Raw genomic sequence first — 12,532 nt, 5'->3', positions numbered from 1 at the left:
GATATATTTTGAACGGGCAAACCAAACCCTAGCGCGTTTCCAACGCAACAAAAACATATGTTGCAACAGTATTCATGACCAGTGAAATTAAGTCTTCGAGAGCAATTTGCATCTCAGGCCCCCCCCCCGCTTACCGCTTATTGAGTGAGACGACAACGTAATAAATTGCAGATCTTTTCCGTTTGTGCCCCACCCCCAGCTCGCACGTGCCATATTTTTTCATAATGATTTTTTATGTAATGGCACGTGCTGTGTAGCTGGGTGGAGGGAGGGTCATAACGTATAATGGAGGGAGGGGGGAGTCATAACGTATAATGGAGGGGCGGGGTGGGGGGCTCAAACGGAAAAGATCCTAAATTTCTAACTATTTTCTCGCCTTGATTCATAACCACCCCCCCCCCCCCCCGTTTCTTATGACGTTATGATATCTAATCAATTTCTAATTTGTTCTAATGAAATCCGTATTGTTACCATGATAGAGAGACAGTGGTTCTGAACAAGTAAAGCTGATTTGTCTGTGTATGTTGCAGCCTTGGTGTTCAGTGTTCCGTCGTCTTCGTACACCTGTAACCATAAAAAACACTCGATAGTTTGAAGTTTCCATATGCCCAAGAAAAATTTACTTAAATCATTTGAAGAATCTCAAGAAGGAGGCATAACACAGTGCTTGCGTTATTAAAATAAAGGTTTAAACATAAGTTCAAACATCTAAACTTAGTCGAACTATTATGAGCACAACAAATAATTCATCAATTGTCAGCATTTGATTATTCAGAACAGCTGCAAAAAAATAGAAAATGAACAAATATATAATTCATATTTTTGTACATAGAAACTTCGAGATTAACTGTCCAGGCTGGTCATAACTCCGAGTAAGCTATGTACCAGCCGATCCTCTCCTGTAGCGCTCCCATCCAGTATGTTATGCACACCCCACCCCCTCTCGCCATCCGTACCATTACATAGGAAAAAAGAGCCGAGCTTTCGGCAGTTGCTAATAAGCGCCCGCTAAGCTGGTGGCACAAACGAAAAACGATAACCCATGATAACACGGGTTGAAGTTTCTTGGATTTCATATAAGGATCATTTATGATTTCATACTGTCAACGGGTGACTTCTTACGCTCCTGTAGTGAAACCGAAGAAGTCATATGTGAGTTCTGCATTATTTCCAAGAAACCGTATAAGATCCTACTAAGATTACCGGGTGTCGCACATTTATTTTTCCTTCTATTTACGTTTAACCAATATGGTTAATTTTCATCTGCTGTGCTTCCTTCATACAGGAAGTGTTCCAACCTGCCAAATAGCGGTTTTTAATCGCCTCCATCTGTCAATTGCGCTCTGTTCATTTTACGACTGGAGTGTTATCATTATTTAAGTCAATCTTCTTAACGAATATCATTAGAAGAGAGAAAGAGACAGTACTTTCTGACCATGCATTTTTTTGACATACAGCGAGGAAAAAGGTGCAATAAAATTCCCGCATTGCGAGAATTGTTTTTTTCACTAGCGTCATTTTCAAAGTCTCCTTGATAAAATGGAATTATTTCACCCCAAAAAGTATATGTACGCTTAGGAGAATTTATGATCAGTTTAAGCAATTATCATTTTATTTTATGCATTAATAGTTATACAATATGAGATATTACTTATTACTCTCATCTTTTCCGTTTTAGATATTTTGCCTTTGAGATATCTCTTCTGAGATTTTTAGCCAAGTACATTTTTATATAATTTAATTAAATTCGTTGCAATAAAATGAAGAGATGAGTGAGTATTCGATGAGTTTATTTTTGATGCAATCAACAAATTTTCCTAATAGTTTTTGCTTTTTTACGTAAGTAATTTTTTACTGCATAGTGCGCCATCTGTTGCAGAGGTAGTCATGGACCAGTCAAATGGTCTCCTGAAGTCAATTGTTGGAACTGGGAGAGATTTTCATTAAACACTTTGAAATGGTTTCGGGTCAATATGGCTTCAGTTCTTTTCCCTATGTTCTACTGGGTAATCTGGCCACGCGCCGTTCTTAAAGTTTTGCCAATTTTGCTAAAACTAATTGATTTGATGTATTATTTATTATTGCATTTCATTGATTATTGTATTATTTGATTATTGTATTTCATTGAACGTTGAGAACATTGGCGGATTTCCTTATTTGTCACATTTTCCTATAGTTATTGGTTTTTTGTTCCTCTTTTGCAGTTTTTTTCGTGGATTTTTTAAGTGAAACTGTGAATACATTGTCGATAGAATTAGTTTGTTCCAGTGGTTTGTCAGAAGTGGTGGGAAGCAACTTTTTCTGTCAGTCGAATCCAGAGTACATCATTAATGTATTAGCAGTTTGCTTTTACTTTTGTTCAAGTTTTTGACTTTAACAATTGTCTCCTGATTGACCTTACTCAAAGTTCAAATGAATGAAGCTTAGAAAAGTTTAACCGTTTTTCTTCACCATAGTTACTGCGGTTTTATGTTTAAAAACAAAAGCAGGGGGATTAACAGATGAGACAATTAAGTCATCATTGACTATTAGGTTACAGAATTTCATAAGTTAGTTGCTCTTTTTATGTACTACTGGCACCGTACTGAGCTTTTTTCAATTTTATCGAAATGATTGCATATTCCTAAGTACAAGTAAATTATGACTAGGCTAATAAGGGTATACTAATTGTGAAATTAGGAAAAAAAACAAAAACCCTCATTTTTATGAGGAGTATTTGAGAAAAAGATTGACAAAATGCATTAATAGATATTCTAAAAACAGTACAGGGAATTTATTGTTTCAACAACAATATATCTTTTTGAGTCGTAAAATTTCCTTCTTCTTCAATCGGAAAACCCAACGTTTCATGTTGAAGAAAAAAATAACGTTTGAAAAATTTTGATGTTATCGTTCTACTGAAAACGATAATATGATCACTGGCTGCTCACTAATGGACTTTGTTGGCTATGCGTCTGTTGGTCAGCAGGCCACTTCTCCTGTGATATCACGTTTAATGGCAAAAGGCAAACAATAAATTTTTATATATTTAAAAGTTGAAAATGTAGTTTTTTTGGCTCAAATCGATAAATTTTAATTTCGGCTACATATTGAGAAGCTATTACATTTAAAAATGAGGTTCTACTGGTATCCTGGAAAAAAACAGAATGAAAAACTATTGTTATTTTTTAATTTTTTTTTACAAAAATTTCCTTATTGTAGTATTTTTAACCAAAATTTTTCATGTATATTTTTTTGTTCAGCTAGTATCAACTTTGCTGTATTAGTTTGCTTTATGAATATCTAAAGAATTTGCAAAGAATTTTAGAGAAAAAAATAGTTGAGAAAAAGTGGAACGAAATAAATATCTGAATGCGTGATAAAGTAAGAAAAGTGGTTGCTAATGAAAATTTGAACCTCATTGTTCACTTTAGAACTTTATTAATACCTGATTGTGTCTCTCAGTAAAAAATGTAGATCGGCCAAACTTAACAATAAGCGCCAAAGTAGCCCAAAATTCCTAGCCCTCAACTAAATTTGGAGGTTGGAACATTAGGGAATGGCTGATGTAATTTCCTGACATCGCTTTGGTGAGCACCAACCGTTCAAGTAGAGGACTGTTTGTTCCAGAGTTGGAAGCTAATTGAGAGTTAAGTCTGAGTAAAATGAGCAAAAAAACTGATATTCTCTGAGGCCAGGTCATACCAATAACTGCTCGTTAATATCAAAAACCAGGAGAATTTGTATTTGGTTTAACATCAATATCATTTTCTAAATAGGCGTACAAACAGCCCACAATCATTGTCTTGGCGCAACAAAAGTGTCAAACAGTAGACTGTACATATAATACAATTAATTTTTTAAATGCGCTTTCTGACTACTTTATACATGAATTGGTTGCACAATTTAATGGTTTATATTTCATGTATGACCATGTATGATTTCCATGTAAAAAAATTTAGCAATTTTTTCCGAAAATGAGGGTTATAAAATTTTTTCGGCTTTCAAAACTTTCGTATGATCCCTGTATGAGTTCCAAGAAATCGAATTTGATCTTTGTATGACAACCAGGAAACAAATCATCTATAACCTTGTATAATTACCAAGAATCATGTATGAACTTGAATTCTTGATCATATAAGTGGTCAAGGAAAGTACGATGGGTGGCCAGGGAAACTTGTTCATATACATATAACATATAGAAATAAAAACACATTATTTTTTTTAATTTCTTTTACCTCTGAAAAAACCGTCGAGCCTTTTTCGTCTAGGGAAACCAACTCTTGGTTCTCCCCTCCCCGGTTCGAGGCGGGTGGTGGAAGTTCAAACCCCGCTCCTGTCGATCCAGCCCCAGTGGGATCCTCCACGAGGTCTAGAAGAGGTAGGTTGTCGTTTTTACCATAAGACCACCCAGTCATTGCGTAGGAATCATCGATGAACTAGAAAAATATAAAAAATGCGATAACTGAAAAATCTAATTCCGATCAAAACGCTCATTTTTTCAACACTGACGAAAAAAGTTATAAGGTTTGTGGCAATGTTTCAATTAATATCAGCAGAATTATTTCGAAAGTTATATGATTCATGCTCCAAAACAGATAAACCAAAAAAAATTAGAGGCAATTTATTATAAATTGAATTGAAGAATGTGTGTTCAAATTTTAAGATGCCGAAGGCCAAGACCAAAATTTTAAACAGCCAGAATTATTATTGACAAAAACTTTGTATAGTTAACCGTTAGGAGGTTCTCAATTAATGCCAAATTTACTCAGTTTGGTTTCATCGGAGTCACCTAACTTTGGTGAATAAAATGATTTATATTTAAACCTGACTAAGGTAATGATTAGTAGTTGAATTAATACAGGGCACTAAAACCTACAATTAGCATAGGTCGAAAAAGACTGTTAAAATGTCAAACGACTTATGAGAGCACCTAATGTAACACACACTGAGTTGAAATAAACAATCTCAAGAGGATAGTGCTTGAAAAAAAGCAGAAGTACTAACCTTTCATAACTAAATAAAAACTTAATTGAAACAGCATATCAAAAAAAAACAAAAATTACATCCAGCAGTATCTATTATAATGGGCTACTGAAAGAGCCATGCGGTTAAGCGAATGATAAATGATTATCTAGGAGTAGCTAGCTAGTAATTTTCAACTGCCCTAATCAGGACAACTAATCATTCGATAGCTCTTTCTTTCGGTTAAGTCAGATTTTAGGGGTCAGCTACCGAGGCTCTCAACTAGAAAAAATGAAGGTTTGGATTTCTAACGTGAATATGTACTAAGCTCTACATACTAGAAAAATATAAAAAATGGTTTAGAGCTTTCGTTTGGACAGAAGCAATGACGTCATCGAGGATCAAGGTCACTTTACAACTTCAAAAACAGTTTTTTTCAAGTGAGTGTTTTTCAGAAGTGAGTACTTTCAAACTAATTGGAATTGACATTTAGAACGTTTGACAATTTTGTCTCATCATTTTTAATCTATTGTAAACTACGTGCATTTAACTTGGATTCACAAAAATGAAAGTCTTTTGTTAATCAAACTTGCTGTGGCGGCTGAGCTTACTAACTCAATTACCAAATCGAATAGCGCTTCAAGGTCCTTTCGAGCATTAAAATTAGAATAGCGTGACAAGCGAAATTTAATGCTGCATTCTATCGAAGCCAAACGGATTTGTTCACTTTGTTCAACATTTATGTTTAGCAACTATAATTAGTACACAATCGTCATTCATGAAGTATAACTCAAAACTCGAACTACTTCAACCACCAGCAAAACAATACTACGACTTAACAGTATTGCATCAGATTCTTTGCGATTGGATTGCGAATCAACCTGTTATTGATACAGAATATTCGACAAAACTTCTACATGGTTAACAAATTTCCCATGACATCAAATTTACACTGAAAAAGTGACGTTATAAAAAAGTGTTCACATTCTGTTGACATTATTATCTACAACCAATTAACAGTTGAATTTGACATGTAAATCCACGTGACTAGCAGCATAAAAGGAGCATGAAAAACTACCAAAAATCAGTTGAAATTTGCAATTTTGGTCATATTAACCTGACATACAGTGCGTATTGAAGCACGCTTTCTTGAGAGGTAAATTACTTGTTATCGTGTCTTGTTTCTGTAGATCATATTAGTGATTATACAGTTTTAACTTTACTTTGATTTGTGAAAAGAGAATTAACTTTGATATTCTCAAAACTTACTTTCTGAGGAACGAAGTTCCTAAGTAAGAGAAACTTTGTGCAAAGCATAAAGTCAGTTTCTCTTACCGGCTTTAACGGAGCCTAGTGTAGTTCACTGATTGCGTTATTGAGCAATTGAGTGCGCTGAGAAGCACAAAGTGCGAATTTGGTTACATTTGTTAAATTTGTTTATCGGGAAAAAATCTCCGAAAACATTAACGAATCGGAGACCAAAATTATTTACCCTAACCAGTAACTAGGACAGCTACCTAGAAACGGACATAGGGGTTTTTGCAATTTCGAATTATAACTTGAGTTATTAACCAAAACTTGAGCAAAAATTGATAGTTTCAATTTGAATTATTTTGTTATTCTGAAAGAAACAAGTTTGTTACACAGCAAAGCTGAGCAGTTAGTTATCAGGACTAATTGTGCCACAAATAATGCAACGGTAAACTACAGTATAGCGGATAATACAGTTCAGAAAAGTTAACTCTAAAAATACAATATCCGGACAGATTTGAAACCGCTGAAACGAACTGGGCGGTGTATGATAGGAGAGCAGCCGTTACAGTTGCCATAATCAAACTTGCAAAATTTTGACGGTTGTGTGCGTTTCTAAACGCCTATCGCCAATCGCTTTTTTCGTTTGGTCTGCCAGAACAGTCTGCATTTCAGCCTCGGATCTCAAACAAGTCTGTTGTTTCTTTTATATTTATATATGTATATATATATACATATTTTTGTTTTATATATATTTTATATTTATATATATAATTATATATATATATATAATATATTTATCTTTTTTATTTATTTATCCTTATATATAAAAACATATGTTTATATATATATACTTATCGAAATACATTTATACAAGTTTATGTATATATATATATATATATATATATATATATATAAATATATATGTATATATATATAAAGATATATATATATAGATATATATATATATATATATATATTTATATACATATATATATATATATATTCCATATATATATATATATATATATATAAACACATATCATATATATATATATATATATATAAATGTATATATATATATATATATATATATATATATATATATAATATATATATATATAAATTGCATACTGTTCCAGTATCAAATAAAAATAAGCAGTAAAATTTTTGCAAAAATTGAAGTTCGATTTTGCAGAAAATTTGTAAACAAGTGGAATTAGATCTTTTTCCCAGCAAAACGCTCTTTTGTTAAAAAAAATGTGTCAAATTGCCTCTTCTCATTTTGTTTGCCACACTGCACGTCAAATAACAAACGGATCTCTTTCTTTGCTTAGTTTAAAACATCTTTGTACATATACTTGCTTACACGGTTAATTTATTACAATAATCCTGTTTGACCTACGACAAGGACCATACAATTTCTAAACTTCAGTTTTTTATATCGTTAAAGCTCTATATAGGCAAATCTTAGGTTTCTTACTAACGAAAACACTAAGTTAGAATAGAAACGAAGAATATTGAATAATGAGTCTTCTAATCAAGAACCATAAAGTTGACATGAAAATTTTTTAGGCTAAAAAATTTCACTCAATGCATCACGTTAACCCAGCTGGAACCAAAATTTTTTCTCTTCTTTGTTATATTTGTTCTTAAGATAACTAGCAAATGTCTTTTTCTTCATCTCTAACTCCGATCCAAATTGATCTTTGATTGGAACTGGCAAATCACCCAAAGATGAACGAACATCACTTTCATTCTTTTCCATGACCAATTAGAGTCTTCTGAGCAAGACCCATATAATTGATATGAAAATTTTTTAGGATATAAAATTTTACTCAACAGATCACATTGACCGACCTAGAACCAACATTTTTTCTCTTCTTTGTTATTTTTGGTCTGCAGATAACTAGCAAGTGTCATTTTCTTCGACTCAGACTACGAGTCTATTTGATCTCGGAAGGGAACAGGCAAATCACCCAAAGAAGAACAAATATCCTTTTTGTTCTTTGCCATGACCAATTGATCCCGCTGGGCATGTAAACGCAACACACAAAAACGGGCGCCACGAGTGAAAAAATGCAACTGGAATTAATTTGTCATGGAGTTTTGAATAATGGGCAACCAGGCAAAATATTCTCGAAATTAGAAGTCATCAAAGTCGCTTGTTGTAGGTCACTGAGATGGTCAATAAAAGTTACAATTTTACTTACCAATGGTGGTGGTCGAGTAAGGAGGCATTTTGATACAAAGTTTTTTCTTTTTAATATTTTATGTGGAACCGAGATTTGGCTTCACAGTGTTTAATTGGGATGAGTAGTGAAACTTCATCTTTAACCTATGAAAACAAAATTGTTCAGAAAAACTGCGAGGCAGTTTTGAAAAAAAGCGACGTGACCAAACAATTGTGAGGTACTGGTTAAAAAAGAAGTGTTTATTACTTATCAGATAACAAAAAAGCAGTTATTGGTTAAAATTAATTACTATACGCCCGTTTATTGTTTCTGTAGCATTTAACATTGAACAAATAATAAAGTTTTTCGAAACAACAATTTTGTTCCTACGTAAGGCCTTCTTCCAACTAAAAGTGGCTTTGTTATTTTGATGACGTATATCAATAAATTGAAAACAAAAATTGAAAAACACTCTTTTACAAAAGATGATTGCAATGATGTTGTTAACATTCATTTTGAGCAACCATAATGCATTAAAATGAGCAGTATAAAAAGACTCTTGAATGTTGAAAAAAAGCTTAAATGTTGAAATCTCAAGCTCAATGTATGTACACAGATCATAGACGATTTAATGAGACTAGATTTCTACCAAATGTTAAATATGTGCAAACAATCGTAATTGTATTCACTCTGACGAAACTTAAGCAGCTTAATATGTGCTGCTATAGATTACTTAATCTATTAAGCAAATGTATTGCTTTTGTGCTTTGATGAACTTTGGAATATAAAGATTACAAGTTATACGTTCCATAAACCGAAAAGGAAAAAATTGAAGCATTTTGTTAGGGTTATTTTGTTCTTTATAGCTTTATGCTGAAAGAGGAATGATTACAAATTTGGTTCTCCTGTCTTAAAATAACTTCATTATACTTTGCTGTATGCGTTCTTTCTGGGATTATACAGGCTAGCAATCAAACAGAGATGAACAAAAAACTACAATTAAAAATTTCTGAATAAGTCCGTGACAAGATTGAACAATTTCTATACAGAAAATTTTATAGATAACTAAATTTTATAACTTATAGATTTTATAACTTATCTGAATGGAATTACACGCTCGATTTGTGCACTATGGCACGTGCTCGAAATGACTGTTACAATTGGAGTCGTTTACTCATTTACATGTACTTTATTTTTTTGTATGAAACTTGATTGATTACTGTGAAATCATACAAATCATTTATGACCCTGTATGATTACCAAGAAAAATGAATCTCAAGAACTCATCGTTGGGTGACTTTGGTGTATTTTAACTGATTGAACGTTATAGTAGTTACAATTAGATTGGTTTACAACTATTTTAAATTTTTGTATGAAAATGGTATGGTTACGGGGAAATCATACAAATCATATATGACCTTTTATGATTACCGGGGATCATATATGACCTTTTGTGAAATCAAGGAAAGCTGTTTAATGGGCAACCTGGAAAGGTAATTTTCGGGCTGACAACTCAGAGTTTTCCAATACTGAACCACTAAAATTCTAGAACCCGTGAATTCTAGAACCACTTACACTCTATGATCAAGTGAAAATATCAACTGATCAACCTATTTTTAGAGAAAAATTTTATTCTAATTTAAACCTGATTTAATCAGTCCATTACTATTATCATACATTTATCAGCCTAAAAAGCATTGGGTTACAACTTTTGTTAGCCGTAATAACATTTTGATTAGGCAACGCCTTCCAGGGCGATCGAGAATACACCTGCTGAGTGACCCGGAATGTTGTCACTTCACCTCATTTGAGAACAGAAATAACGAGAATATACCTGCTCTGATTTTATACCCTCCGACCCGCACGCACCTCTAACGCAACCAGCACACACTCGAACAAATCCGACATCCCATCCCCCGTACTTAATTGTATTCCGTATGCAATTTTCGTTTCTTAAAAATTAAGTCATTACGTATAATAATTGCGACCAAAATTCTTTGTCGATTTTTTTACAATAATTAAAAACCAAATTAAATGACATCAGATAAAACCTGTAATAAAAAATGACCCTGCACTTCATAAGAAAAACATATGGGACTTTTTCTCAAGGGACTTGGAAACAAGTCGACAAGAAAAGAGCACAAGGTAAAAGTTTAAAAAAACAATGCTTTTTCAGAAAAGAATCAAGGCCAAACTGACTAAGCTTAATAACATTATCTATCAACTGAACTCATTGGAAGACTAATCTCTGCCTCAATAGAAAGCTATTAAAACCATTCAATATACAGGATACGTCATGTGACTACAAAAAGAACAACACATACAGGCAAAACAAAGTTCAAAATTCCCACAAAAACGGTGTCCCAGCCAATTAAACATTAAATTGTTCACTGGGAACATTAAAAAAATTGATTGCGTTTGTTTTGTCAAAGGACAACAGGATCGAACGTTTTGTGATACTGTGAAAATAAAACAAAAACTTAAAAAGAAAGGGCAAAGATGCAAAAATCACACATATTTGCTGAAAACTCGTAGTACCAAGAACAAAAACATTTAAGGAAAAATAAATCTTTTTAGTGAGCAAAATGTAGTTCAACAGATGAAATTTAAGCCTTCTCAATAGAGATACTAAGCTGCAAAAATAGAAACAAGGTTGGCAATGCTCAAAAATCCAGTCACTTTTTCTAAAAAAATAAACTTTTTGAAAATTTACAAAAAAAACATAAGTTTTCAACCGAAAGAATAGATGGTTTATCTTGCAACTTGTTAATAAATTAATTCCGCATTTTATCAGTGAGACTGTGTCATGGGAATATAAAATAGAAATAAATACAAGCTCAACTAAAAAAATCACAAACAAAAAAACTACAGTGTTTTATAAGATTTTATACGCGGGAAACAAAATTTTATTTGCTTCAAATTTGAACATCAAAAGTGGTTTTTGAAAGCGGAATATCTCAAAAGAACGACAAAAAGAACCACAAACATTGAAATGTGCCTAATACTCACAAAATTCTTCCAAAACAAATTGTTTCAGCCTTAAGACATCAGCCAAAACGTTTAACCGACAGAAAAATTAAGGTTTCTACTCCAAAAACATTAACAAAATCTCTCAAATATGAGACCAATTTACAAAATTGTTAAAAAGAAAAAGTGACAAACACCAGATTAAAAATATTTTACATTTTAAAAAAATTCTTTTGAAAGTCAATAGAACCATCAGCTATATATCGATATCAAGTATTAAATTATTTTATATATCTGAAATTGGCCATTAAGATTTTGAATTACCCAATAAAAGCATAATACAACAAAAAATCACCACAAATACAGGACAAAATCCAAAAGAAACTGCCAAATTCTGCAAGAGAACGGTGCCGCAGCCCTTAAAACTGTAAATTTTTTAAAAAAATTGTTTTCAATTGAATGTTTCAACGTTTTTTTAGTCGGATTTTTCAATAATGTGACAGATTGCCAAAAAAATAAAAAAGAACAGCAAAAATTCGCAATTATGCGCAAAAAAGACAAAAATTTGTATCAATATTCGTAGTACCAAAACCAGGAAGCAGTTTTTAATAAACCAAAGATTAGTTGTTATCTTAAATGAATGAAAATTTGACCTCTAATTATTAAAAGTAGGCTAAAACTAGACAAGAACACGATAAACCTTGACAGGTTTAAAAAATCACTGCAAATCATGCCATTGGGATCTTTGATACAAAAAACTTAGTAGTCAGACTGCCAACAGAAAATCAATTAAAAGCAAAACACAAAATTTCAGTTAAAGTTTACTAAAACTCTTTACAGTCTCTCTTTGTCAAGCCAAAAAACTGGATTTTCTCTGTAAGCAAACAATATCTATATTCAGCCCCAGTCTCGTGTAAATGGGAGCTGTCATAAAATGAGCCGTGAGTTGAAAATTTTGTCAGTATTTAACATTGAAAACACAGTAAACGCAATATAATTTGAAAAAAGACAGCACCTGGTTCAGTACTGAAATAATTTGGACTCTGGGTCGTCCACCCGGACCTTACTCATTTTATTCTAGATTACAATAGAACAGACTTTGAATTGCATCAGTTGATTATACGCCTATATGTTAGGTAACCAGTTAGCTGCATGAAATTATAATCATGAAAAAAATTAGACTTAATTTTAAGGAA

At 32.5% G+C, this 12,532-nt stretch overlaps 1 protein-coding gene across 1 annotated transcript in view; it reads right to left on the bottom strand.

The window, feature by feature from the left end:
- The window catches only part of LOC142341062 (transient receptor potential cation channel subfamily A member 1 homolog), a 77,291-nt gene that overhangs the window by 41,212 nt on the left and 23,547 nt on the right, over positions 1-12,532 (bottom strand). Inside the window, exons 9-10 of the mRNA XM_075391906.1 lie at positions 4,218-4,418; positions 472-564 (exon numbers count right to left, since the gene is read on the bottom strand). Coding sequence (XP_075248021.1) covers positions 472-564; positions 4,218-4,418 — 294 coding nt within the window. The remainder of the gene's footprint in view (positions 1-471; positions 565-4,217; positions 4,419-12,532) is intronic.

The sequence above is a fragment of the Convolutriloba macropyga genome, chromosome 6, assembly GCF_964194025.1.
Source record: "Convolutriloba macropyga chromosome 6, txConMacr16.3, whole genome shotgun sequence".
In the NCBI taxonomy this organism is placed as follows: Eukaryota; Metazoa; Xenacoelomorpha; order Acoela; family Convolutidae; genus Convolutriloba; species Convolutriloba macropyga.
The sequence above is the reverse complement of the archived record's forward strand: the minus strand, read 5'-3'. Positions and strand labels throughout refer to the sequence as shown.